The sequence below is a fragment of the Taeniopygia guttata genome, chromosome 1A (assembly GCF_048771995.1).
Source record: "Taeniopygia guttata chromosome 1A, bTaeGut7.mat, whole genome shotgun sequence".
NCBI lineage: Eukaryota > Metazoa > Chordata > Aves > Passeriformes > Estrildidae > Taeniopygia > Taeniopygia guttata.
The window spans coordinates 1,256,633-1,283,784 of record NC_133025.1 but is presented as its reverse complement, the minus strand read 5'-3'; the positions used below and the strand labels follow the sequence as shown (position 1 = coordinate 1,283,784).

The window sequence follows — 27,152 nt, the reverse complement described above, 5'->3', positions numbered from 1 at the left end:
CATCCCACTCCTGTACCCCAACAGATCACACATCCCAGTCCCTGTGCACCCCAATAAATCACACAACCCAGTCCCTCTGTGCCCCAATAAATCACACGTCCCACTCCTGTACCCCAATAAATCACACATCCCAGTCTCTGTGCCCCAATAAATCACACATCCCACTCCTGTGTACCCCAATAAATCACACATCCCAGTCCTTGTGCACCCCAATAAAGCACACATCCCAGTCCCTGTGCACCCCAATAAATCACACATCCCAGTCCCTGTGCACCCCAATAAATCACACATCCCACTCCTGTACCCCAACAGATCACACATCCCAGTCCCTGTGCACCCCAATAAATCACACAACCCAGTCCCTCTGTGCCCCAATAAATCACACGTCCCACTCCTGTACCCCAATAAATCACACATCCCAGTCTCTGTGCCCCAATAAATCACACATCCCACTCCTGTGTACCCCAATAAATCACACATCCCAGTCCTTGTGCACCCCAATAAAGCACACATCCCAGTCCCTGTGCACCCCAATAAATCACACATCCCACTCCTGTACCCCAATAAATCACACATCCCAGTCCCTGTGCACCCCAATAAATCACACATCCCAGTCCCTCTGTGCCCCAATAAATCACACATCCCACTCCTGTACCCCAATAAATCACACATCCCAGTCCCTCTGTGCCCCAATAAATCACACATCCCACTCCTGTACCCCAATAAATCACATATCCCAGTCCTTGTGCACCCCAATAAATCACACATCCCACTCCTGTACCCCAATAAATCACACATCCCAGTCCCTGTGCCCCCCAATAAATCACACATCCCAGTCCCTGTGCACCCCAATACTCTGTGCCTCACACCCCCCAGTCCCTGTGCACCCCAATGCATCACACACTAACAGATCCCACCCCTCAGCCCTTGTGTACCCCAATACACTGCACCCCGATGCATCACACACCCCACTCTGGGTGCACCCCAATATATCCCAAACCCCAGTCAGTCCCTGTGCCCCCAAATCCACCCTGCTCCCTGTGCACCCCAACACTGCACACCCCAGATCTTGTTCATTCTGACCCCTGCGCATTCCCCATGCACTGTGCACCCCAATTCCCGGGCACCCCGATATACCCCACACCCCATATCCCTGTGCCTCCTGGTCGCCCGGCACCCCAATATCTGCACCCTCTCACCCGTGTATCCCCGTATTCCACGCACCCCACTCTCTCTGCACCCCAAAAACACCTGCGCACCCCAAACACCCGCGCACCCCAACACCTGCACAGCCCAATGCCCGCACAGCCCAACACCTGCGCACCCCAATCCCGCACATCCCGGTCCCCACACACCCCAAACACCTGCGCACCCCAAACACCTGCGCACCCCAAAACCTGCGCACCCCAAACACCCGCACAGCCCAAACACCCGCACAGCCCAAACACTTGCGCACCCCAATCCCGCACAGCCCAAACACCCGCACAGCCCAAACAAACACCCGCGCACCCCAAACACCCGCACACCCCAACACCTGCACAGCCCAAACACCCGCACACCCCAAACACTCGCGCACCCCAATCCCCGCACAACCCAAACACCCGCGCACCCCAAACACTCGCGCACCCCAAACACCTGCACACCCCAAACACCCGCACAGCCCAAACACCCGCGCACCCCAACACCTGCGCACCCCAACACCCGCACAACCCAAACAGCCGCGCACCCCAAAACTTGCGCACCCCAATCCCGCACACCCCAAACACCCGCGCACCCCAAACACCCGCGCACCCCAATCCCGCGCACCCCAAACACCCGTGCACCCCAAATACCCGCACACCCCAATCCCCGCACAGCCCAAACACCCGCACACACCAACACCTGCGCACCCCAATCCCGCACATCCCGGTCCCCGCGCACCCCAATCCCGCACATCCCGCTGCCCACGCACCCCAATCCCGCACATCCCGGTCCCCACGCACCCTTCCCGCACATCCCGCTCCCCACGCACCCCAATCCCGCACATCCCGCTCCCCACGCACCCCAATCCCGCACATCCCGGTGCCCACGCACCCCAATCCCGCACATCCCGCTCCCCACGCACCCCAATCCCGCACAGGTGCATCCCGCCCGCGGCCCCTCCCGCGGGGACGGGGGCGGCTCCCGGGGGCGCGCACGTCCGGCCCCGCCCGTTAAATTCCGGCGGGCCGGGCCGGGCCGGGACCACCAGCGCTGCCCCTGCCGCTCTCGCCATGGCCACCGACACCGAGCCCGGTCGCCGCCGCCGCTGCTGCGCGCAGGACACGCCCGGTGAGTGAGCGGGGGGAGCGGGTTGGGTACCGGAGGGGGTCCCCCAGGCCTGGGTACCGCTGGGTCGCGCCCTTCCCACCCCACGCACCGGGCACCGAGCGCGGAATCCCCGCCGTGTACCGGGCACCGGCGGGGTCTCCTCTCCTGAGCATCCCCTGGGTACCGCCCTGCGGGGTTTGGGGGCCAAGGTGACAGCCCAGCACAGCAGCGCTTGGCTGTCCTGCCGAGTGGCCCCGTGTGACTCCGGCAGCTCCCGCAGATGCTCCCAAGGTCCCGGATCCCCGCGGTGACGGCGACGGGCCCCGGCGGGGCTCCCTCTGCGACCGGCTCTGCGCTGCCATCAACGTGCAGGGCGAGCTGGGAGACCTGGGCTGCCACCTGCACCGTCCCCGTGTCCCCCTAGGTAGGTTGGCTGTGGGTCGGGCTGGATTTGGGCACCTGGGGGGTCCCACACCCACTGTGACCCTGTGTGTCACCCACAGCCACGTCCACCCCGTCCTGCTGCCAGCAGCACTCGGAGGAGGTGTGCGAGAGCTGCGTGGTGAAAACCACCCTGACGGCCGAGAACGTTGTGGAGGCCAACAAGCTCTCCAACAACTACAAGGTGGGTGGGGGCACCCATGGGTGCTCTGGCAGGGTTGTAATGGGTTTTCATTTACTTCCTCTTCACTCATCCCAAAAAAAAACCCCACTCTCTGCAGTTTGGTTTCAAGAAATGGAAGAGCCACGTGACGGAGCGGCCTTGGGAGGATCGATCGGAGATTGTCAAGGAGCTCTACTCCGACCTCAACGTCATCCGAGGCTCTGGAGGTTGGGTGGCCTTGGGGACACCCCAGTGTGGATTTGGGCAGCTGCAGGTGACAATGGCCCCACCTGGTGCCTTCCCTCCTGCAGGGTCCACGCTGACGTGTGGGAATGTCCTTTACCTGCTGCTCTTTGGCTGGTGGCTCTCGCTCCTCTACGTCCTCGTGGCTGCCGTGATGTTCATCACCATCCTGGGGGCTCCCTATGGTGAGTTCCAAATTTGGGACACCGTGTGAGGGCTGGATGAGCTCAGAACTGCCCCAGTGGGCGTTGGGGTCTGCTGGGACCCTTCTCCACGGAATGTCCCTGTAGGTGGAAGGGACACTGATGGCTGTGTCCCCACAGGGAGGCTCTGCTGGAACCTGGCCGGGTATTTCCTCTGGCCCTTTGGCAAAGTGATCCAGAAAGTGGAGGTAAGGAATCCCCTGGGGGTGTCTTGGGGTGCCCTATGCACACCCTGACATCCCCTCTCTGCCCAGGTCCCCAAATCCCATCAGGCGTGTGAGGCCGGCGTGGGGGAGAGCTCAGCCCTGCTCGGGGGTCCCACAGCGCTCCGCTGGCGCCCACGGTGCTGGGAGGGCACTGGATACTGGGTGAGCCCCATGCTGGACCCAGTGCATCACCCCTGGAGCCCACGGGCACCCCGCTCCCCTGGGGCAGGTTTTGGGGGTCACTCCCTGAAGATGCCCTTCTGTTAACAGCACCACGCCAGCACTGCGGTGTGGCTGTGCCTGGGCTACCCGGTGCTGCTGCTGGCCCACGGGCTCGTGTGTGTCACCGCGTGGCTCCTCATCGTCCTCATCCCCGTGGCCAAGCTGAGCGCCCACGCCACCTCCCGTGTCCTGCCGCTGCCCCCGCAGCGGGTGCTCATCCGGCGCCTGAGGACGGTGAGTGACTCTGGGCAGGGTCAGGGTCCCACACGCCGCTTCAGGAGGGATTTTGGGCTGGGGGTGACCCTCTTGTCCCTCTGCAGACTGAGGTGCCTCTGGAGGGAGAGGTGATTCTCTGCTGCTACCGCGCCGCCAACCCCTACTACTACAAATACGCCGTGGACGGCATCAACGTCTTCGCTGTCAGTATCCTTGTGGGAGCTGGAGTGGGACGGCGGGGAGTGACCCCAAATCTGTCCCCTCTGTTGTGTCCTTGACTGGCCACCCCAGACCTGCTGCCACTGGTGCTGGTGACATTGGTGCTGGGCTACATGGACAGCCCCAACCACCTGACCGGCTCCGCCGTCAAGTTCACCTTGGCCCTGCTCTCCATCATGCCCCTCTCCTACTACATCGGCATGGCCATCGCCAGGTGAGGGTGACAGGGGACACTTGGTGGCAATGTGGGGACACTCCAGCCCTGCTGACGGCCTTTTCCTCCTCTCCAGCATCTCAGCCCAGAGCAATTTCGCGGTGGGAGCTGTGGTGAACGCCACGTTCGGCTCCATCACCGAGCTCACCTTCTACATCACTGCCCTCATCAAGGGCTCGCGGGAGGGCAACCGCTGCTACGCCGAGGTGGTCAAGTCGGCGTTGACGGGGACGCTGGTGGGCTGTGTCCTCTTTGTGCCGGTGAGACGGGTGGCACTGAGAGCCGGGAGGGTGCTGTGAGCAGGGCGCTGATGGGGGATTTCTCCGGGGGGTTTCTCCATCCCCAAGGGTCTCTGCATGGTGATCGGGGGCATCCGGCACCAGGAGCAGCGCTTCAACAGCCGCTCTGCGGGCGTCAGCTCGGCCCTGCTCTTCCTCTCCGTGGGAGGTGAGTTGGGGACAGGGGTGTCCCCAGGTCTGGGTGTCCCACCAGGGTGGCTGCCTGCTCCATGTCCTGTCCCTGCAGGTGTCTTTGCCCCAACGCTCTTCTCCAAGGTGTACGGGAAGCTGGTCTGTGGCGAGTGCCACAACGTCACCCAGAACCCGCTGGGCCACTACCTCTGCCACAACTGTCACTTTGACCTGGTGAGTGGGGACCTGGACCCCCAGCAGGGAAATTTGGGGTCAGGGACACTCTGAGCCCCCCTGGCTCTCGTGCTGGGTGGTGGCAGCGGGGCTGTCCCTTGTCCCCCGTATCCCTGTTGACAGGCGCTCTCTCTGCAGATGGACAACAACGGCACCCTCTACTACAGCCACGTCCAGTGAGTGTCCACTGCGGTGGGGACAGAGCTGTCCTCACACTGGGGTGGCACCTCCTGGGTCTGGTCGTGTTCCTGCATCCCTCCCAGGGCCCTTCTCCACCCCAATCATCCAGCGCCCCATTTCCTCATCCCCAGGGCAATGGGACCTCCCTGGGGTCTCCATGCCAGACCCTGGTGGCACTGACAGTGTCACCTGTGTCCCACAGACCCCTGGTGTACACGGTGTCCATCCTGCTCCCTGCTGCCTACCTCATCGGGCTGTTCTTCACCCTCAAAACCCACTCGCACATCTACGACATCCACATCAGCGACTGTCACAGTGAGTGTCCCCAAATGTCCTGGCTGCAGGGCTGGCTCTTGTCACTGCTCTGGAGCGTCCCACACGTCTCTGCTCTCTCCCCAGTGCCTGGCCACCACCACAGCGCCGTGGTCCACTGGTCCCGCTGGCGGGCCCTGGTCATCCTCCTGCTCGCCACCCTCTGCATGTCGGCCTGTGCTGACCTGGCCACGGAGCACATCAGCCCCATCCTCACCAACTCCACCATCTCACAGGTGCGCTGGGTCTGGCTGTCCCCGAGCACCAGGATGTGCCCTGGCTGCAGCTGGAGCCCAAAAATGAGGGGGGAAAGATGCTGAGATGCTTTGTGCAGTTGGCCAGGGCTTGGGTGTGGTCAGGCCTGGGCTGATGTCACCTCTTCCCTGCAGTACTTCATCGGTGTCACCGTGCTGGCAATGGTGCCTGAGCTGCCGGAGATTGTCAATGGCATCCAGTTCGCCCTGCAGAACAATCTGAGCTTGAGGTGAGATGGCTCCAAGGATGAGTTTTGGGCTGGTTCCTGTGCCCTGTCCCATCGCTGTGCCTTGCTGCCCAGCCACTGGTGGGTCAGAATCTGTGTCAGCTTGTCCTCAAGGAGATTAGTCACCCAAAAAATGGTGTCAGAACTGGGACGGGCTCTGTGGTTTGGGATTTTCTCACCCAGAGACCCAGTGCTTGGCCCTTAAGTTGTCTTTCCTCCCCAGCATCGAGATTGGGAACTGCATCGCGGTGCAGGTCTGCATGCTCCAGATCCCCATCCTGGTGCTCTTCACCATCTTCTACGTGAGTAGCCCCAGGACAGCTCTGGGGGACCTCCTGCAGCAGGCCTGGGGACACGGTGTCTGTGGGACATGGAAAGGACACAGCTGCCCTTGCCAGTGTCTCCCCTCTGCTCAGTGCAGGGGAAGTGGGGTCAGATGTCTCCTGCTGCTGTCCCCACCCTGGGGATGTGTGGCAGAGAGGGTTTAAGGGGTGACACACAAGTCCCAGAGAGAGTCAGTTTGGGGTTGCCCTGGCTGGCCACAAACCCCAAATCCTATTCCTCACAGCCAACCAACTTCACACTTGTCTTCAGCGACCTCCACGTCTACGCCAGCATGTTCAGCGTGGTGCTCATGAACTACATCTTCATGGATGGCAAATGCGACTATTTCCAAGGTGACCACCTCCCACAGGGCTGCTGTGGGACTTGGCACATCCCTATATCCCCGGGGATGGGGTGTCCTGACTCCAACCCTGGGATCAGCTGCTTTTTGGGGCTCTTGGTGTGTGGTGACCTAAGTGATCCTGGGGTCTTGGTTGACCATCTTGGAGTTGTCCTCCTGCAGCAGTTCCAAGGGGGGATTACTCCCATTTCCCTCTTTAAAAGGCTTTAAATTCCCTTTTAATGGACATTTTGTGGAGAACGATGGAAGTCCCCTACAGGGGGCTAATCCAGACCACACCAGGTGTTAAACCCATGCCCCTCCTTGCTCCAGGAGTAACTCCCTCCCACCCCTCTCTGTCTGCCCCAGGCACCGTGCTGGTGATGGTTTACTTCATCCTCCTGGCCGTGTATTTCTTCGCCCCGTCGCCCAGCGGCTGCTGAGGTTTGGATTCTCCGTTCTCCAGCCCTCTTGGTGGGATCAGCACCCATCCAAGACCTTTTCCAGTTTCTCAGGGACTCGCCGGGCTGGCTCCGGTCTGGAAGCGCCGTTTCCTGAAGCTCCTGCTGCTGCTGGGCTGCCCCCGTGGGGCTTCAGCGATGGGGAAGGGTGGTGGCCATGGGGTTGCTCCTGAAACGAGGAGCCTCAAAGCCAAATCACCTCACATGGGCAACTCCAGCCCACACTCGAGTGGCTGGAAGGAAAACTGTCCTCAGAGGAGGGTCTTGAAGGGGATTTCTGTGTGTCTCAAGGACAGACCCCTCCCTGGGGATGTGCTGCACTGGGAGGAGGTGCCTGAGAAGTCCCTCATCCTCCCAGGCCTGGGAGGGGCCTGGGAATCGCACACGGGATGTTTGATGGCACCAGAAATGCACCCAAAGGTATTTTCAGCTGTTTTGTCATTAAAGCAGTTTTGTACAAATCAGAAACAAGTTTGTTTCTCCTTAAATGAGCCTCAGGAACCAACCTGGGCCCCTCTTTGGCCACCATTCCCTGTCCTCTGTCACCTCACCCCAGGGACAGAGCCCACGGGGGTGGCTGTGGGCTCCAGCTCATCTCCAGCCTGGTCTTCTCTGACTTTTTGGTCTGCCTGGCTTTGAGGTCTGTACCAGACTCCTGAGAAGGTTCAGGGATGCTCCTGGTGTTGTCCATAGCGTGTGACAGGCTGGGGACATCTCCCTCCATGCAGGGAAATGCTGGTGGATGTGGTGAGAGGACAAAGTTGGGGCTTGGATTGATTTATTATCATTAAAAACCAAAACACAATCTCAAAGCAAAACACTGACTGACCCTGGTGCCTCTTCCTTCCCCCTCTCCTGTTCCATCAAAGCCAGGAGTGCTGTCAGGGATGTGGCCAGCCCTGAGTGAGGCAGGAAGCAGCCTGGGACTGTCCTCCTTTGCAGGGAGGGCAGCAGCTCGTTAGTGATTAATGAAGCAGCTTAATTAAGCCTTTTTGATTTCCTAGGGAAGCATCAGCAGGGCCAATCCTGCTGTCCTTTGTCTGGGACATTGGGGAGCGTTCCTGGGTGAGTAGCTGGAGTTTCTGATGGCAGGACATGGAAAGGGATGGGAGAGCAGAAGCTGTAGGAGCACCTGCTCAGTGCCATCATCTTACTGAGATGAAACAAACCTTCACTCCTGGGGTGAGGGCTGCTCAGGAATTCTGTCCTGAGCTGGCTCTCCCTGTCTCCTTACATCCTGGGATGTTCTTATGCCTCTCCATCCCTTGCTGCAGGTGCTGGATCCTTTCCCTCTCTCTCAGGGAATTTTAATTAAAGCTTTTACCCGCTGGCAGTAGCCCAGCAGGAATTAAAGCCCCATTCAGCAGGAGCTGTGAGCTCAGTGCTTAAACCATTTTTTTTTAGAAGAGCAGCCTCCAGAGATCTTCTGTCCCTCATGCAGCAGCCAATGGAGGTTATGGAATGGGAAAAGACCCCTGGAAAATCCATCAGTGGGTGATGCTTGTAGAGCTTTTACCAGCAAAAGTGAAGTCCTTGAACCTTTTAGGTCCAGCTGCTGAGAGTGGAGGGATCCACAGGGATCAAATCCAACTCCTGGCCCTGCCCAGGATGCCCAAAAAATCCCCTCCTGGCCCTGAGGGGATTGTCCAAATGCTCCTGGGCTGTGCCCATTCCCTGGGGAGCCTGTTCAGAGCAGGACAACCCCTCCCTTGCTGCTGTCCCTGATGTCCCCAGGACAGAGGTGTCCCTCCTGGCTCCAAGGCACTGCTGTCCCATCACCCAGGACCCCCAGGTCCCTTCCCAGCCTGTCCTGGATGCACTTTGCTGGAGTCTGCAGATTCCATCTCCTGGCTTTCCTGGATCATCCAGGTGGGTTGTGCTGTTACAGCAGGAAATCAGGGTGGCCAGGCAGGACCTCCCTCTCCTGAAGCTGTGCTGGCTGTGACCCATTCTGTGCTGTCCACCAGAGGTTCTTCATACTTCCCAGAAGAATCTTCTCCAGGGTTTTACCGGGCACTGACGTGACACTGACTGACAGCCCTGTGGTTTCCAGGGTTGTCCCTTGAAAATGGGGACCAGCTTCCAGCCAGCTGAGACCTCTCCAGAGTCCCAAGACTGCTCCAAAATCATCGAGAGAGGCTTTGTGACACCCTCAGAGAAAGCTCCAGAGATTTCCAGAGTAAGGAAAAGACCCTAAGGAATGTGCTTGCTCAGAGATCCAGACTTTGATGGCTCCAAAGAGAGCCACCCAACTGAGAGAAAAACCAGCACAGGGATGACCAGGCTGCTCCAGGACAAAGGTCCACAAGGCAAAGATGGAAGTGTGGATATTCAGCCTCAGTGTTTGGCATAGAAGAAGGAGCTGGAGAAATGTTCCTGCAGGGAACCCTTTCCCAGCCCACAGCTGTCAGCAGGGTCAGCAGGATTCAGCAGCCAGGGAGGCTGGGAAGGGGTTGAAATGCACAATTCCTGTGGTCCAAGCACCTGAGAAAGCCTCAGCACTGAGGTCCAGACTTTGCTTTCTGAGCCTTGGGGGAAAAAAAAAGCAGCAACTGAAGCTGGAGAAAAGAGGAAAATCTCAAGACCAGGGGAAGTTTAATTTTGAGACAAGGGGTGAGCTCCCTACGTGGGGGGCAGCGACTCCAGCAGGCAGCACCTTTGGATTAACAACATGAAGACAATGCTATGGTTTATTTAAACATAAATGCAATCTCTTAAAAAGAAACTAAAACCCCAGAGTGTAACCTCTGCCTCTGATGAAGAAGAAAGCATTGGGAAAAGCTGATTTTAAAAACAAAAGGCACTTAAAAATGGGCTCCAACTGAAAAGGATTTTTGCACAAACCTCATGCCTGGAGCTGTTCAGAGTTCAGTGGCCACTTAAACAAATGCAGTGTAGAGAGCACAAGAGGATCAGAGCCACCCCTTCCTGTGCACAGACAATCCCTGTTCCCAGGAAGAGGGACAGTTGTTCCCTCTCCCCTTTTTTGGATGCTGTATTTCCTGGGCTGAGCTATCTACAAAGCCACTCCCTAAACCGGCTTTAAATCACATCTCCCACCCTCAGGGGAATGTGAAACAAGAAGAAAAAGGTCAATTTGGGATGTGTGGGAGGAAGGAAAACCAAAAGCTGGGAGATGCTGAGAACCAGGGCTTGGTTGAGCAGGTTCAAAGAGCTCTGAAATATCTACAGGGTGAGTTTTTTGCTGTAGCTCGTTCTGGGTGCAAAGTGAGCCAAGAAGGTTAAAAAAGCCTCAGGAAAACCTCTTTCCTCCCCACCCCCAGTAAACTACACAATAGTCCCTTAAGTGGCAACTTTTTCCCAGTCTTCCAAGCAAACCTTTCAATGTGAAAAGGGGAGGACACAGACACTGCACCAGGGAAGCTTCGCTCGCCGCCCCGGCGACGTTCCAGCCGTCTCCGGAAGCTCAGGGTGGGAACATGCCCGTGGAACACATGCAGGGCTGAAGGAATGGGGTGGTTGGGAGAGGGGGAGCTCAGCTGGCTGGGAGGGATGGGTTATCCACAGCAAAAGAACAGCTTGGTGGTTGTTCTGCATCAAATGTCCCCCGTCGGGTACGGTGGTGGGAATATCGAGGCGAAGGTGCCACGTGTGAGCACGGGCTTGGACATTCAGTAACTCGTTAAGCTCCCCAATTAATTTGCAAGCGTGTGCTGATGACAGGTTGCTGGTTGGCTGCTCAGTCTCAGAAAATACTTTTGGATTAATGGTGTAACTTAGAGCTCCATAAATAAAAGGGGGATTTTAATTTTTTTTTTCCATGACTAAAAGTAACAATGTCTGGAAAGGCATTGATGTATTTGCTGAGTAAGGCCTTGAGCAGGTTTCTCCATGTTCTTAGCAAGACCATCCATGGAATCCATAAATAGGGGATGGGAGGGGGAATTCTTCAACGTGGTGAGCCTTGGACAGAAGTGGGAGATGTTCTCATTTTAGTCGCTCAACAAGTCCCTGCGTCAGTCCAAGGTGCAAAAGCTGGGATCTGGAGAGGGTTGCTAGGTGAGGGAAACATTCCAGGAGCTTCTCCCAGCACAGTTCCAGCAGGCTGGGCACCACCAGCCACATTTTGAACAGGGAGCCAGTCCGTTTGTTTTGGTGGATGTTGACCACCCCTCCGTGGACATACATGCAGCCAGCCTGGGTGGGGAAAGGGGACAGGAGTTACAGAGGCAGGAAAAGCAGGATTGGGCTGTCCCCACGCCCACCTCACACCCTTCAGCAAAGGTGCTGCTGCCTCACTGGGATCCTCTCAGTCAAGGACCTAATTGCTGCTGGAAGGGCCATGTCTCATCCTAAACCACATATCCACCACCTCAGAGTGCTTTACTCTGAGTTTTAGGTGATTTCTATCTCAAGAAATCCCTTTTAGGAGTGTGGCAAACTGTTATGAAAGTAGTACAGCTACATACTCGTGTTTCAGCTAAAAATAACGTATTTTTAAACTACACCCACCTCAGACATCCTGCATTCCCTTGCTCAGCACAACCCTGCTCCAGGGATGACAGGAACACAGAGAGATGGGAAAAACTCAGCTGCTGAATAGCTTTTTTCCCCACACAGGCTGGCAAAGAAATGGCATTCAGCTGTCCAGGCAGTCACTGAGCTGCCTGGGAAACATCTTTATCAGGCTTCCCAGGAAAAGCTGCATTTATAACATTCCCCAAATGAAGTGACACCGAGGAATGCGATCTCTGCCCTAAGGAGATGAGGAGGTGAAGGCACAGCCAAAGGCATTTCTTGCTGCCTGTTAATTACCAATCCCAGGTCTCCAGCCTCCTACTTATGGCCAAAAGCTCTGGCAATACCAACATTCCTTAGTGGTTTCCAAAGGGCTGGAAACAGCCTCACCCAATCTTTCACCTCAGGGTGTTCTCAGTAGGCTAAAATCACTTAGGGAGTATTTGTGCTTTTTTTGTTGTTTTTTTCCTTTTACAAGCAGGAACTGCTGCTCCCACATGGACTTTAAAAGCTCAAATTCTGCATCATTTCTTTCAGAAAGCAAAATCCACAGTGTGGCTCCACTCTTCAAACAGCAGCAGGAAGAAGAGCCTCCCAAAAGCTGCTGCAGCCAGTGGAGGTCACTTCCTTGGGTACATCAGCTTTATTTGGAGCCCAATCCAAGGTAAGAGTGCTTGGAGGAAGGAGCCCAGCTCCAGAGGAACAAAAGGAGTCACTTACTGGGGTGACAGCAGCACAGTGGAAGTACACAGGCTCTGGCATGGCAGCTGGGAGCTTGACCCACTGGAAAGTTTGGAGGTTCAGCTTCCAAACATCTCCCAGAATCACCTCTCCGTTGTAGCCTCCGCACACGAACACATCTGCAAGAGAGGAGATGTGGGGAGCTGCCAGGCCCAGCCATGCCCCTGCCAGGAACCACGGGACACACGGGGAGAGAGGTCAGGGATCACCTTCCCCACACAGGTTTGGGATCAGTGACTGTTTTACCTCAGCAAAGGTTCTTAGGATCTTCCAGATCAGGCCACGACAAAGCAGAGGCCACTTTAAGATTCCCAGAATGGTTTGGGTGGGAAGGGACCTCAAAGCCCATCCAGTTCCAACCTATGGGCAGGGACACCTCCCACTGTCCCAGGCTGCTCCAAGCCTCAATGTCCATCCCTGGCACTGCCAGGGATCCAGGGGCAGCCCCAGCTGCTCTGGCAATCCCAGCCCAGCCAGGAATTCCTCATTCCCAAGATCCCATCCATGGCTGCCCTATGGCAGTGGGAGCCATTCCCTGTGTCCTGTCCCTGCAGGCCTTGTCCCCAGTCCCTCTGCAGCTCTCCTGGAGCCCCTTCAGGCCCTGGAATGTGCTGGAAGCTCTCCCTGGATCCTTCTCCTCTCCAGGGGAGCACCCCCAGCTCTCCCAGCCTGGCTCCAGAGCAGAGGGGCTCCATCCCTGCAGCAGCTCCATGGATTCCTCTGGATTCACTCCAATTCCATGGACACCCGTGGCTCAGAGCTGATCTCAGACCCTTCAGGACCTCATGGTCATTGCTGGGGCCCTGCAGCCCCTCCAGGAGATGAGGAGAGAGCCCAAGGTTTGGATTTAGATGCAGCTCCTGAAATGCTGTGGGGGGAGGCCCCAGAGGATGCTGATCAGGGCACTCAGAGCTTCTTGTCCCAGCCTGGCTCCGGAGCAGAGGGGCTCCAGCCCTGCAGCAGCTCCATGGATCCCTCTGGAATCTCTCCTGCAGCTCCAGGTGCTGCTGCTGTTGTCCCCAGGGCTGGGGCAGCTCTGCAGGTGGGGTCTCACCTGAGCACAGGGGCAGGATCTCTCCCCTCCTCTGCTGCCCACACTGGGGGTCAGGGTGGATTTCTGGCTCCTTCCCGGCCTGCCCATGATGCCAACCCCACCAGGGCAGACTCACTGCAAGCAGGGGAGCAATCCCTCTTTTCACAGCCAAGCTGAGTTCTCAGGCACCTGGGCTTGATCAGATTCCAGGGATTTTAAACCCACAGGGAACAGTCCCAGCTCCCAGTTCTGCCCTGCTCCAGCTTTGCCCAAGTTCTCAGTTCAGGGGCTGCCAAATCCTGCTGGTGGGCTGAAAGCATCTCCCAGCTCCTGCTTTACTTTTATTGGCACAATTAACACTCCTAGGAAATACAATCCAGCACTTCCCTCCACCCTTCAACAGACAGCATTCAGCCACTGACCTGAAGGGTTTGGAAAAGAGGGATCAAGATTGTAACTGTTTTTTTCAGTGCAGAAGAAGGAATGGTGCCAACTGGGCAGCTTAAGGCCTGTGAGTGAGGAAAAAATCCTCTTCCAGAAAAGCCACGTGTTCCCTGCAGCTCTCTCCAACTCTCCCCTGTTTGGTTGTACAAGAGACACCAATTTTCCAGAGGTAAATCTTACCATTTTTTATCTGGACACAGCTGTGGCATCTTCTGGCTGCTGGGAAGCCTGAGGAGAATAAATTTTAAAATATGTATCAGCAATAATTGCTTTAAAGTGCTAGTGCAAGTAGTGATTTTGTCTCAACATTTAATCATGGAGTTTAAGAAGTTCTGCTATCCCAGGTATAAAAGGTGTAATTTTAGGCAGCTGTTTCAGGTTTGAGTCCTAATTCCTCTCTAGGGAAGAAGAAAAATGCTGGAATTTTGTTCCCCAGAGTCTCAAATCTGGCTTGGTGAAAAGCAGCTGTGAGATTCCAGGGAAAGCCCAGGGCCTCAAAGGGAGCAGATCCAGGCACTGCCACCTTTCCCAAGCAGGGAGAGAGAAGCCAGACTGCCAAATTCCCTTGGATGGGTTAATGCTCAGTGCTGCAGCACAAGCAGGATCTCAAATCCAGCATAAGTCACATATTGAACAAGAAAACTGCACCTCCAAGCACCTTGGCCACTCTGGCTTACAGGGAAAAAAAGGAAATTCCAAACTCACCGACTTTTTCGTGAGGTTTTGTGGTGATCTCCTCCCAGGTGTTGGTTTCCAGGTTGTAGGCATGGATCTGGAGGAAAAAAGAGGAGCCATGAGATCCTCCTGGCTCTGCCAGCACCAGGATGATGCAGCCACAGGCTCTGATCCACTGTAAATAAATCCCTTTTTTTCATTAAGTGTAAACCCAAAAATAGTTGATCCCAGCCAGTGACTAAGCAGGTCTAAAATCACCTTCCAAGCTCCATCCCAGCTTTGCTATTTCAGCCCTACAGCTGAAAAAAAAAAATATTGCTTTTTAAAAGAGCTGGACCAATTAAAATCTGCACCCTTGAGCTCTCAGAAGATTTAGAAATACCTTTCTCCTGCTGCACGTAGGGAGAAAAATGGGACAATGGAGAGATAAAATGTCACAGAAAGTGCTGCAGACTCCACTTTTTTGGAAGCAGAGCACTATTTAAAGTGACCACAGATTCATCACCAGGACATTCTGTGGCAGATCCAGGTTTTACAGAAATAGGAGAACAACCTGCTCCCAATTTTTTTTTTTTTTTTAATTTTATTTTTTTTACCAGGCTCTCCAGGCAAAGCAAGATGAAGAAGTTGTGCTGGTAATTCCTCAGTGTGGAAAATCTCCTGTCCAGGGTTCCAAATGCCTCACCTTATCCAAGGAATAAGCTGTCCAGGAAGTTCCACCTCCCAGGATATAAATCCGTTGACCATCGTGAGCAATTTCATGTCTGTACCTGAAGGTGCAAAGCAGCACAATTAGCAAGAACAAAAAACCTTCTGGAAATCACCATCAACTTCCAGGGATTTGAGCAGAAACTCCCAAGCCTGGCTCTGCTGCATCAGTCCCTCAGGCTGGGAGCATGCAGGAGGTGTGGAAGTTTTCCAGAGCCCTCCAAGCAGCACCCCAGAAATGTGAAAGGCATTTTCTGATTGCAGAGTGATTATTAAATAATTAACTGCAAGGATTATTAAATAATTAAGTACCAGGACAGCCATTAATACTCCAGCCCCCTCTAAGGGAAGCGTCCAAGGCCAGGCTGGACAAAGCTTGGAGCAACCTGGGATAGTGAAAGTTGTCCCTGCCCATGGCAGGGGGGTGGAATTAGATTGATTTTAAGATTCCTATGAACCAAAAAATTCTGGGATTCTTCCATTCCCAATTCCCTGTTATCAGCTGGACACCAAACCACAGATGAGAGCAACCAAAATCCCTCCTCCCAATGCCACAACAACTCCCAGGCAAAGGAGGGCTGGAAATGCCAACCAGAGCAAGGTATCCCAAAGCTTGCCATTCCCTGCCTCCCAAAAAAAGCTCCCTGGGGCTGCCCAGGTGCTCACCTCTCCTCTGGCATGTCACAGGACATGTTGTTTGGCTTCAGCTGGATCCATTCCCGGGTGTTGAGGTCCAGCTTGTGGAGATCAGTGCTGTAAATGTACCCAGTTGTTCCTCCAAACACGTAGAGACACCCGTTGATGATGGCCATGGCCTGGCAGAGAAACCAGTCAGGAAGGACTTGGGACACCTGGGGCTGGAGAAGAGGCAATTCCTGCTCCTCCAAAGCAGATGTGCACCAGCAAAAAGGGTCAGTCCTGCGGTGAGTGTGAATTCATTTCCTTCTCCACCTTGTTCATCCACCTTAGGGAAAGTCTTCAAAGGTGTCATTCTAATATAAGGGAACTCTAGGAACTTGCATTTAGAATTTTGGGTTTTGACTACAAATTACTCCTTAAATCACTTTCTAATTCTCATTTAAAGTTTTGAGTTTTGAAGGTTTCAGCTATGAGCCAGTCCTTAAATCACTTTCTCATTTTCATTTAGAATTTTGGGTTTTGAAGGTTTTTGACTACCAACCACTCCTTAAATCACTTTTTAACTTTCATTTAGAATTTTGGGTTTTGAAGGTTTTTGACTACCAACCACTCCTTAAATCACTTTTTAACTTTCATTTAGAATTTTGGGTTTTGAAGGTTTTTGACTACCAACCACTCCTTAAATCACTTTTTAACTTTCATTTAGAATTTTGGGTTTTGAAGGTTTTTGACTACCAACAATTCCTTAAATCACTTTTTAACTTTCATTTAGAATTTTGGGTTTTGAAGGTTTTGACTACCAACCACCCCTTAAATCACTTTTGAACTTTCATTTAGAATTTTGGGTTTTGAAGGTTTTTGACTACCAACAATTCCTTAAATCACTTTCTCATTTTCATTTAGAATTTTGGGTTTTGAAGGTTTTTGACTACCAACCACTCCTTAAATCTGACTTTTTTTCATTCAGCTGCACCATGTATTTAGTGAACAAATTCTGCCCTTTCTAACTAGCAGAAAACCTCCTTTCCTTTGGAATCTCCCAGAACCAAGGCTGCTTTACTTCTTTACGAAGGACACCTGCTTTTCCTTGTGCTTTTACCCAGCGGGGAGGACTCAGGTGAGGTGCAGAGGGGGGATTTTGGTGCTGGGAGCCCTCGTGGGGCACTCGGGGCTCCTGGTGCTCCCTACCTGGCCGTAGATGCGGTTGGGTTTCTTGCCGCGGCAGCTGAGCAGAGCCCATCTCTTGTACTTGACGTTGCACACGTGGACGTCGTTCCCGTTGCTCTCTCCAAAGGGGATCCCGGTGCCCCCAAAAACCAGGAGGTTGTTGCCATGTAAAACAACTGGGGGAGAGAGAGAGAGGGAGGAAAAACAGGGATGCTCATTGCTGTGAGATCAGCAGAACAGAATTTTTCCAGGCTGTTCCAAGTTGGGTTGGACTAGGCTTGAAGCCATCTGCTCTAGGGAAGGTGTCTCTGTCCATGGCATGGAATTGGATGATTTTTAGACTCCCTTCCAACCCAAACCATTCCATGTTTCCATGCTCTGGAGACAGCAGTGCTCAGTGCTGTTGAAATTCCCTACAATCCACCCCGTGCATTGATGGCTCTAAAGGAGAAAAGATCCCAACTAAAACCATGGTAACCAAAGGTCTGCTTTGAAAAGTGAACAAAGACAGCTATTTTTGGTTGCTTTTGAGATGTCTGCATAAGACACCTTCCTGCTGAAAGCACAGTAAGGTAAACACCTGGAAAACACCTCTTGCTTTCCCATTTTTTTTCTTTCCCTCCACCTCAACTGATCAAAAAGGGAAAGAAAAACTCAACCCAACCCCAGCATCCAGATTTCCATACGTACGTGACATGGAGGCCAGCTCCCTGGGCATGTAGCCTTCGGTGCCCATCTGGTGCCAGGTGTCTGTGGCAAAGTTGTACCTCCAGAGCTCCCTGAAGAGGGGGTAGTCCTCGTTCTCTGGCCCCCCAGACTCATCGTAGTCGGGATTGTAGCCCCCGAAGACGTAGAGGTTGGAGCTGTCGGCCACGCAGCGATGGCCGCTCCTGGCCGGGGGGCACCTGTGGCCTGCAGGAGGAGGAGGAGGAGGAAAATCAGCTCCACAAGAGCTCAGGGTGTGCACCCACAGGGATGGAATCCATAGGGAATCCATAGGGAATCCATAGGGAAGCACCTCTGCAGCAGGAGGAAATGGCTTTGTAAGGACGAGCTGGAAAAGGGACAGTCTGTGTGTCACCACCTCCTTCCTCTGCACCATGTGGTAATCCTTCCACTACAGCCCTTTCTGAGGCACTTCATAAAATCCCTCTTCTTTCATTCTGTTTGGCACATTTAGCTTAGAAACAACTCCAAAGGTTTGTATTTAAAGCTGCCCATCAGAGAAAAAAAATTAAGGCTTTGCCTTCCCTCCTACAAAACCTCTCTGTGATTTCCCTCTTTGTTCCTTGGATCTCAAGATGACTTTGTCACTAAAATGTGTTTAGTTTATTTATATAAATTCTGTCTGACAGAAAAGGGAAAATCTGCTCCTGAATAAAGGCATTTGCACTGGGCAGGAGCAGGGAATCCAGCTGGGATCCTGCAGCCATTCCCAAAAGGAATCCCTCTGCCTGCCCACCCCTAAAACTTAATGCAAATAAAAGCAGGGAGGACAATTCCAGCTCAGCTCTCAACTGGAATAGATAAAAAGATGGATTCAGCCAAGGAAAAACTAATCAGGAATATTCTTGGACAACAGAAATCGAGGTCTTGGCTGACAAGTGACCAAAACAAACCCAAACAAATCAGTGACCTTCACCTCCCACCTGCTCCCACAGACTTTTTATGGATTTTAGGACGGAAAAAGAGCCAGGAAAGCATCTAATTAGGACCCAGCATGTTTTCTTCTGTTGTAATTCCCAGCAGTGAATCTGACACCATAAAAAAAAAGAGGCATGAAGCATTTTTCCTACAGGAAAAGTGAAATAAATGATTTGTCCAGACCAAATAATGAATTTGAGCTGAGCACAAGCAGCTTTGCTTAATCATGTTCAACTCTGGTCCAAAATTAAGCTGCTCTCCAGGGTTCAGACAAAGTTTTGACAGATTTGGGGTGTTTCCAGGAATAACTGTGTCACAGCAATTCCCACTTAGAAAACTAATAAGCACTGGCTGAAAAAAAAGGGAAGAAAGTTAAGAAATTAAGGGAAAAATCTGTAGTGGGGACATGGATGTTGGGGCACAGGAGAGGGGGATATTCCACATCCTAATTTAAAAGGTGTTAAGGAATTAGGAGTTCAGATATAATATTAAATATAGATTTTATTTCCCTCTAGTTCTAACAGTTGCCATGAGAATTTTCCGGACAGAAAAGAGGAGAATAAGGCTGAGTTTTACATAAAGCAAATAAACTCAAAGTAAGAGGAGTAATTCCAAGAAAATAAATTAAAACACACCACCTAGGAGGCCTTCACTGCCAACCACCTCCCAGAATTAAATAAGGAAGGCACCTGATTTTGCCAGAAATCCCAGTTTTTAGTAGGAATGGATCAGATATCCCTGGAAGGGTCAAAGGCCAGGCTTGGAGCAACCTGGGATAGTGGAAAGTGTCCCTGCCATGGCAGGGGGGGCACTGGATGATCTTTAAGGGCCTTTCCAACTCTTGCTCATCACTGTCTGCAGAGAAGATTCCTCCAGCTGTGTCTTTTTAAGGAGAGGAGCTGTAAAAGCTGGATCTGTTCGAGGGTTAATTCCAAAGAGTTCCTTCAGCAGCCAAATTCCATGGCTCCAATAAAGAGCTGCACTTCCATTTAATTAGGACTCACTGGATGATTCACAGCTCCTGCTGGAATTCAGGAGAGGTTTGCAGCTGGTTTTGCTGCCCATTCCACAGGTGTGTAACTTTTAGATGGGAAAATCCTGGGATTTGCTGAACTTTATTGTGAGCAAAGCCCATTTTCTAGAGCTGAATCCCGAGAGACCCAAAGCTCGATGCACAGCAAGGCCCCATTGTGTGAAAAGCTGGAATTCACCAGGTCCTGCTGTGAATTCCTTGATGCTGGACATGGAAAGCAGCAGGATGTACCAGGTCTGTGGGGAAGAGATCATAAAGTTATGGAAAATGGCTTTAAAATGGATGGATGGATGATGGATATGATCTGGGAAGCAGCTGTTTTCCCAGTCTGAGAAACAGGAAGGAAGGATGGGAAGGTGCATTTACAAAGAGGCTCTTTTTCCTTAGTCCTGAGGGCAAAAAGGGGAACATTGAAATTTTCAGGGAGTAAGTTCCACAATCAGAATGAAATTTAACAACAGGATGAGAGCAAACAGCCTCAAGCTGTATCAGGGGAGGCTCAGGCTGGAAGTCAGGAGGAATTTCCCTGTGGAAAGGTTTGTTAAACATTGGAAGGGGATGCTCAGGGAGGTTTGGAGTCTCCATCCTCACCTGGAGGTGCCCAAGGAATCCCTGGATGTGGCACTCAGCGCTCTGGGCTGGGGACAAGGTGGGGATTGGGCACAGTTGGACTGGATAGGCTGAGAGGGCTTTTCCAAACCAATGGATTCACTGATTCCAGGCTGAAAGATCATGACAGGGACATAATTAAGAAAAGTCTTAATTAAGGGTTGAGCCAGAAAGCAGCTGGCTGGGCACTGACCTGCCAACACCCTGCTAAATTCCCCTCAAACCAGTGATTCACCCAGGAGTTCTGAGGGAGCTGCTGCACTGACAGCTCCAAGCTGTTCCTAATGGAACTCCCCTCCTGCAGGAGCTGGAATTGGGACAGGGGATGAAACAAGGAGTTTCCAGATGTGACACTGGAGCCAAGGAGGCTCAGGGGGGACCTTGTGGCTCTGCACAAGTCCCTGCCAGGAGGGGACAGCCGGGGGTCGGGCTGTGCTCCAGGGAACAGGGACAGGAGGAGAGGGAACGGCCTCAGGATGGGCCAGGGAGCCTCAGGATGGATTTTAGGGAAAATTCCTTCATGGAAAGGTTTGTCCAGCCCTGGCACAGCTGCCCAGGGCAGGGGTGGAGTGCCCATCCCTGGAGGGATTTCAAAGCCCTGTGGATGTGGCACTTGGGGACATGGGGCAGTGGTGGCAATGGTTGGACTCAGTAGTCTGAGAGACCTTTTCCAACTGAAAAGATTCCAGGATTCCATGAATGTGAAGTTGTTTTGAGCCTCCTGAAGCCATCCTTTTTCTTATGACTGTCAGAAACCCTAAACAAATCCATTTGTATCTCAAGGGTGGGTGTGGAGAGGAATGGGGCAGGACTGCTCAGTGACAGGAGAAGGGACAACGGGCACAAACTGAAACACTGGAAATTCCAGCTGGATATGAGGGAAAACTTCTACTTTGAGAATGGTGGAGCACTGAGCAACCTTCCCAGAGCAGCTGGGGCTGCCCCTGGATCCCTGGCAGTGCCCAAGGCCAGGCTGGATGGGGTTGGAGCAGCTGGGACAGTGGGAGGTGTCCCTGCCATGGCAGAGGTGGCACTGGATGAGCTCTGAGATCTCTTCCCACCCAAACCATCCCACAGTTGTACACTCCTTTATCAGTCCCTTTTTTCCCAAGCTAATTTAATCCCAGTATCCACCCCAGGGTTATCTGCAGCACTTTGAGTACCTCAAAGTTCTTCCTGCCAGGATAACAGGAAAAGGAACAGCACAGTGAAAAGCCTGTCCTGTTATCAGGGTGTCCCAAACAATCCATGGTTTCAATCCCACAAATCCCAGTGCAAGGCCATCCCACGAGGTGTGTGTTACACCACCACATTATCAGCATCACCACCAGCAGCAGAATTTCTATTTCAAGCCCTATTTTTGGAAATACAAACAGAATAACTACAGGGTGTAAAACCAACAAATTCAACGTGGCTTTGGATCCTCCTCTTTTCCAAGTGCCACATCCGTGGTGGATATCCCAAGGCTGGGCACGTGTCCTTTTCTCTGTTTATAAAGCTTTCTAAAGATGGTTTTGTGATTATTTTTCCTCCTGCCTGGTTTTTCAACATCCACAACAGCAGGATTCAATCTCTCTCCCTTTCCATTTTTGATCCCTCCAGGAATTCTGAAGGACATTCAGGTCAAGGGCTGAACCCAGAACACGACAAGTCAATATTGACTTTGACTCCCATCTTCAAAGTTTCATCTTTTCCATAACAGCAGGACAAAATAAGTTTGGAACTCATGTAATTGGAGTCCCTCAGGAATGTTTGGATAAGCAGGATTGGGAATGCATTGCTGAGAGTGAGGTTTAAAACCTATTTGTTCATCCAGCTGTGTTCAGCCTCTGCAGATCCCACACTTTCCTTCCTTGGCAGGCCTGAGAAATTCCCAAGAGGAAAAGTACCCAAGAGGAAAAATTCCCAGCTGTAGCTGGGTCCCTGAACAACGGCTCTGAGGAAAAATGGGAGATGGCAGAAGGTCCAGCCAAGGATGCCAAACACAACCTGCAGGACAGCCAAAAGATTTCCAGATATTCCTGAGACCTCCAGGCAGTGTTTCCAGAATTATCATCCTGGGAGAGCTCCTGGGCTTGGATCTTGGTGAGGAACAGGCAAGGAGGCTGGAGAGGGGCTGGGAGCACAAACCCTGTGAGGGATCTGAGGGAGCTGGGGGTGCTCAGCCTGGAGAAAAGGAGACTCAGGGGTGGCCCCATCGCTCCCCACAGCTCCTGAAAGGTGCCTGTGCCCAGCTGGGCTCGGGCTCTGTCTCCAGCAGCACTGACAGAACCAGAGCACACAGCCTCACGCTGTGCCCAGGGAAATTCAGGGGGGAGAGCAGGAAAAAGCTTTTCCAGAAAGGTGATGAAGTTCTGAGGTGGTGGAGTCACCATTCCTGGGTGTGTTTGAAAAGCCTGGATGTGGCACTGGGTGAGGTGAGCTGCTGGGGCTGGGCTGGGCTCGATGCTCCTGGAGCTCTCTCCCAACACAGGGATTCTGTGAACAGGTCTGGTTCTCCCAGGCTTTGTTCCCAAAATCTTTGGGGCAATCACGTTTTAAAGGATTTTACACCACTAAAACTGAGCCTTGGGTTGTTTGTTTCCAAGAAGAAGAAAGGAAAAGAAAAGAATTCTGGAGAATGAAAACCACAGAGCTGGAAGATTATCTGCTCCAATGTCCTGTGGGAAAAGGATCTGGGACGAGGCTGTTCAGCACCTTGAGCAGCCACATCCTGAAACCCTCCAGGGACTCCACCACGTCCCTGGGGAGGCTGGCCCAGGGAATGATGGAATTCTCACTGGAAAAAATGTCTTTTTTTCCACTGGGATGAACCTTCCCAGTGCAGCCTGTCCCCACTGCTCCTCATCCTCTCTCTCCATGGAAAGGAGACCCTCCATCCTTTAAGGACTGGAAACCCAAATGAGGTTCCATCTGAGCCCTCCCTTCTCACAGAACCTATGGAATGAAATCCCAAGGATCATCCCATTCCATGGGCAGGGACACCTTCCCCTATCCCAGGCTGCTCCAAGCCTCATCCAACCAAATCTTGGACACTGCCAGGGATCCAGGGGCAGCCACAGCTGCTCTGGGAATTCCAGGGAGAAGAGACTTGAATCCTTCAGCCCTTCCTTCCTTGGACCATCCCCTTTGGATGCTCTCCAGCCTGCCTGGGAATTAATTTCTTGACTTGTGGAGACCAGAACTGGACACAGAATTCCAGGGGCACTGGGAAGAGCAGGATGATCCCACCTCTCCTTCCCAACATCCCTCTGGATGCAGCCCAGGCCCTGATTTGCCTTCCCTTGGGGCTGCTCCCAAACCTCACAGATCCCACATTCTGGACTCTTGGGATGTCATTCCAGCTGCTGCACTTGGAATTTTGTCTTTGCTACACTGCACACTTGCCTGCCCACTCCTCCAGCCTCAGCAAATCCCTGAAATGTTATCCCATTAATTCAGGAATTCTCCATGACACATAGGGGTTTGGGATATTTGTAATTTCTGGGTTTTTTTTAATAGATATTAAAAACTGAACCTCTCCATTCAAAAAAAAAAAATCCCAAACCCTTCTGTGACTGGGAAAATTACAGCTGAAGGCAACAGCAGGAATGCTGAGCCAGGAGAGGCAAAAATCCATTTAAGTGTCCAGATTGTCCCAATTCCCTCATCCCAGATGAAAACACTGCAAAACGTGGGCAGAAAAAGAAGAACAAACCACAAACCACCTGTATTTGACTTTTTTTTTTCATCTTTCCAAACCTTAAAAACACCAGGGCATGGAATAGAATGGGGAAAAAGCAGGAACAACTCCTGCTCTGGAAGAGAATTGGGAGTAAGAAAAGAAACCTGAAAAGTTTGGAAGAAAACTTAGAGGAGAATTGGGAATTGAGAGAATTGGGAAGTAAAGAAAACCTGGAAATTCTGCAGGAAAACTGGGAGGTGAGGAATGAAACCTGACAAGTCTGGAGGAGATCTGGGAGCTGAGAAAACAAAGCTGGGAACTCTGGAAGAGAACTGGGAGTAAGAGAGGAATCTTGAAAAGTTTGGAAGAAAATTTAAAAGAATTGGGACGTTAAGAAAACCTGAGAAAATTTAAGGGAATTGGGAAGGAAAGAAAACCTGGAACTGCAGGAGAACTGGGAGGTGAGAAATGAAACCTGAAAAGTCTGGAGGAGAACTGGGAGGTAAGAAAACAAACTTGGGAACTCTGGAAGAGGATTGGGAATAAGAGAGAAATCCTGAAAAGTTTGGAAGAAAATTTAAGAGAATTGGGAAGTTAAGAAAACCTGGAAATTCTGCAGGAAAGAAAATTTAAGAGAAATGGGAAGTGAAGAAAACCTGGAAATTCTGCAGAAAAGAAAATTTAAGAGAAATGGGAAGTGAAGAAAACCTGGAAATTCTGCAGAAAAGAAAATTTAAGAGAAATGGGAAGTGAAGAAAACCTGGAAATTCTGCAGGAAAGAAAATTTAAGAGAATTGGGAAGTGAAGAAAACCTGGAAATTCTGCAGAAAAGAAAATTTAAGAGAAATTGGAAGTTAAGAAAACCTGGAAATTCTGCAGAAAAGAAAATTTAAGAGAAATGGGAAGTGAAGAAAACCTGGAAATTCTGAAGAAAAGAAAATTTAAGAGAAATGGGAAGTGAAGAAAACCTGGAACTTGTGCAGGAGGTGAGGAATGAAACCTGACAAGTCTGGAGGAGAACTGGGAGCTGAGAAAACAAAACTGGGAACTCTGGAAGAGAACTGGGAGCTCAGGAACAAATCTGTCTGGAGGAAATGGAGAAAATTCCTCTCCCAATGGTTATGTAAGTGCTGCTGCTGGAGCTCTATAAATAGGAGCTGAACAGGTGTCAAAGTGGGAGAAAAGCCCAACAATGCAGAATTTTGGGGCTGGTTTTGGGGTAAGGCTGAGCTGGGCAGGTGCAGGGAAGGAGATAATCCATGCAGGATGAGGAGGATGCAATTCCCATCCAATCCAGCAAACCCTTCAAATGCAGCAAGGGGGAGAGAACGGGGCCTGTGTGCCAAAAAAAGGCATTTCCATGAGAGGAGGGAAACGTGGCTGAGCATTTGGCCAAAAATAGAAGTGTGCAGCCACTCAGCAAATCCCCAGTGCTGCTGGAAGGGGCTGGAAGGCTGAGGCAGAGCGTGGCACGTGGGAAATGAATTTATAGGGAAAATATATGGCAGGTTTCAGGGGTGGGAGCGTGGATTGAAAAGCCCTTTCCAGCTGCTGGTGGTGAGGGGCTTCGTGTCCCACAGGAACTGAGGGAAGGATTCCTGATCCTGGAATGTCCAGCTCAAGGTGATGAGGAGCTCCAGGGCTAAGGAAAAAAGGGATTTTTCCACAGCAGCTGGGAATGTCAGAGGGCTGTGGGGTGTCCCACAGCTCTGCCAGCACTGCAGAGCTTCCCAATCCCGTGATCCTGGGGTAACCTCAGCCTCCTCCTGGAATATTTGGGGTGACAGGCACCCAGAAGTTATGGAATAACCCTTCAGCCTTGCTAGGAGAAAGGTGGAAGAAGGAAAGAGCCACTTTTCCCAGGGAACAGGACTAAGCACATCCCAGGCAGGATCTCCCCAGCCAGGATGGTGGGGATGTCCCAAAACCCCCAGGATTTTTTGGGATACTCTGGGATTGCAGAGTGGGGGGATCACCAGGGGCCAGCCCAGGTTAATCCAGGATGAGTGAAACAGAGCTGATCCCTGTGGGATACCCCTATCCCCACATGGATCTCCCAACACCTGGAAAACACTGGGATGGGGGACCCTACACCGGGCTAGACGAGGGGGTGACCCTAAATCCGTTTGTAAAAGGATAACTGCCCCCCAATCCCTGATTCCAGGTTCCAGAGCCCGGGATCGTTGGGATGGGAACAGCCCAGCTCCCCCCACAGCACTCCCGGGTGTGGGGACAGGGTGACCCCATTATCCCCGGTCTGTTGGGGTACCCCAGCTCCCTGCAGCAATGTCCCAGAGCCAGGGACAGCTGTCCCCGCGGGGTCTCGAGTGTCCCACTCCCCTGAGGGCCTTGGGGACACGCGTGACACCGGGACCTTGCGGCGGGAAGGACCCCCAGGAACGGGGGTGTCCCGCTCCCCAACACCGCGGCAATGGGCGATTCCCACTCCCTTGGAGCCTCGGGAACGGGTCTGTCGCAGCTCCTGACGCTCCGGGCTGGGGCTGCTCGCTCAGACCCCTCAGGACTTTGGGCACGGCGGTGTCCCGGTCCCCGACCTCCCGCAGACCCGACCCCGAACCCCTCAGGAGCTTAGAAATGGGGGTGCCACGAACTGAGCTGGGGATGCTCCGCTCTCAGCCCCCTCAGCCCCCTCAGGGTCGGGGCCGCCCCGGTCCCGAACTCCTCCCGGGCCTTGGCGTCGGGGTCAGCGCCGGCCGCCACTCACCCGCCGCCCGCGGCCTGCCCGGCAGCTGCACGAAGCGGTTCAGGATCCCTCCCCCGCCGCCATCGCCGCCGCCCGCGGCGCCGCCCGCGCCCTCCCCGAGCCCGTCCCGGGCCGCGGCCGCCGCCGACATGGCCCGTCCGCTCCTGAGGGACGGCGCGCCGGCAGCCAATCAGCGCCCAGCTTCTTCGGCCGCAGCCTATCAGCTGCGGGTTTGTTGGCGGGTTGGGGAATGCTGCGGTGAGAGAGCCGCTGTGGGGAGAGCCGAGCGATCGATGCAGGCTGGAGCAATAGAGCGCCGAGAGCGGGGGCGCGGGGACACTCACGGGGACACTCGCGGGGACACTCGCGGGGACACTCACGGGGACATCCGCGGGGACTTCCACGACGGCGCCGGTGCCCTCCGAGCCCTCCGCGAGGTTCCGGCGGCCGTGGG

At 53.1% G+C, this 27,152-nt stretch overlaps 2 protein-coding genes across 2 annotated transcripts; one reads left to right on the top strand and one right to left on the bottom strand.

Moving 5' to 3' along the window:
* The first annotated feature begins 2,142 nt into the window (after nucleotides 1-2,142).
* Nucleotides 2,143-7,629, top strand: LOC105758620 (uncharacterized). The gene is made up of 20 exons (XM_030289577.4): nucleotides 2,143-2,310; nucleotides 2,570-2,713; nucleotides 2,793-2,914; nucleotides 3,012-3,120; nucleotides 3,205-3,321; nucleotides 3,460-3,527; nucleotides 3,594-3,707; nucleotides 3,816-4,001; nucleotides 4,088-4,190; nucleotides 4,275-4,416; nucleotides 4,493-4,676; nucleotides 4,764-4,863; nucleotides 4,942-5,060; nucleotides 5,199-5,236; nucleotides 5,443-5,555; nucleotides 5,640-5,788; nucleotides 5,942-6,036; nucleotides 6,257-6,335; nucleotides 6,602-6,710; nucleotides 7,067-7,629. Exons 1-20 carry the CDS (start codon nucleotides 2,253-2,255, stop codon nucleotides 7,138-7,140), a joined length of 2,223 nt encoding a protein of 740 aa, XP_030145437.4. The 5' UTR covers nucleotides 2,143-2,252; the 3' UTR covers nucleotides 7,141-7,629.
* A 2,186-nt stretch (nucleotides 7,630-9,815) lies between these two features.
* On the bottom strand, nucleotides 9,816-26,896 carry KLHDC10 (kelch domain containing 10). The gene is made up of 9 exons (XM_030289588.4): nucleotides 26,720-26,896; nucleotides 17,735-17,956; nucleotides 17,066-17,220; nucleotides 15,905-16,053; nucleotides 15,216-15,300; nucleotides 14,561-14,627; nucleotides 14,036-14,083; nucleotides 12,358-12,497; nucleotides 9,816-11,316 (listed from the first exon to the last, which is right to left on the bottom strand). Exons 1-9 carry the CDS (start codon nucleotides 26,847-26,849, stop codon nucleotides 11,107-11,109), a joined length of 1,206 nt encoding a protein of 401 aa, XP_030145448.4. The 5' UTR covers nucleotides 26,850-26,896; the 3' UTR covers nucleotides 9,816-11,106.
* Between the last annotated feature and the right edge of the window lie 256 nt (nucleotides 26,897-27,152).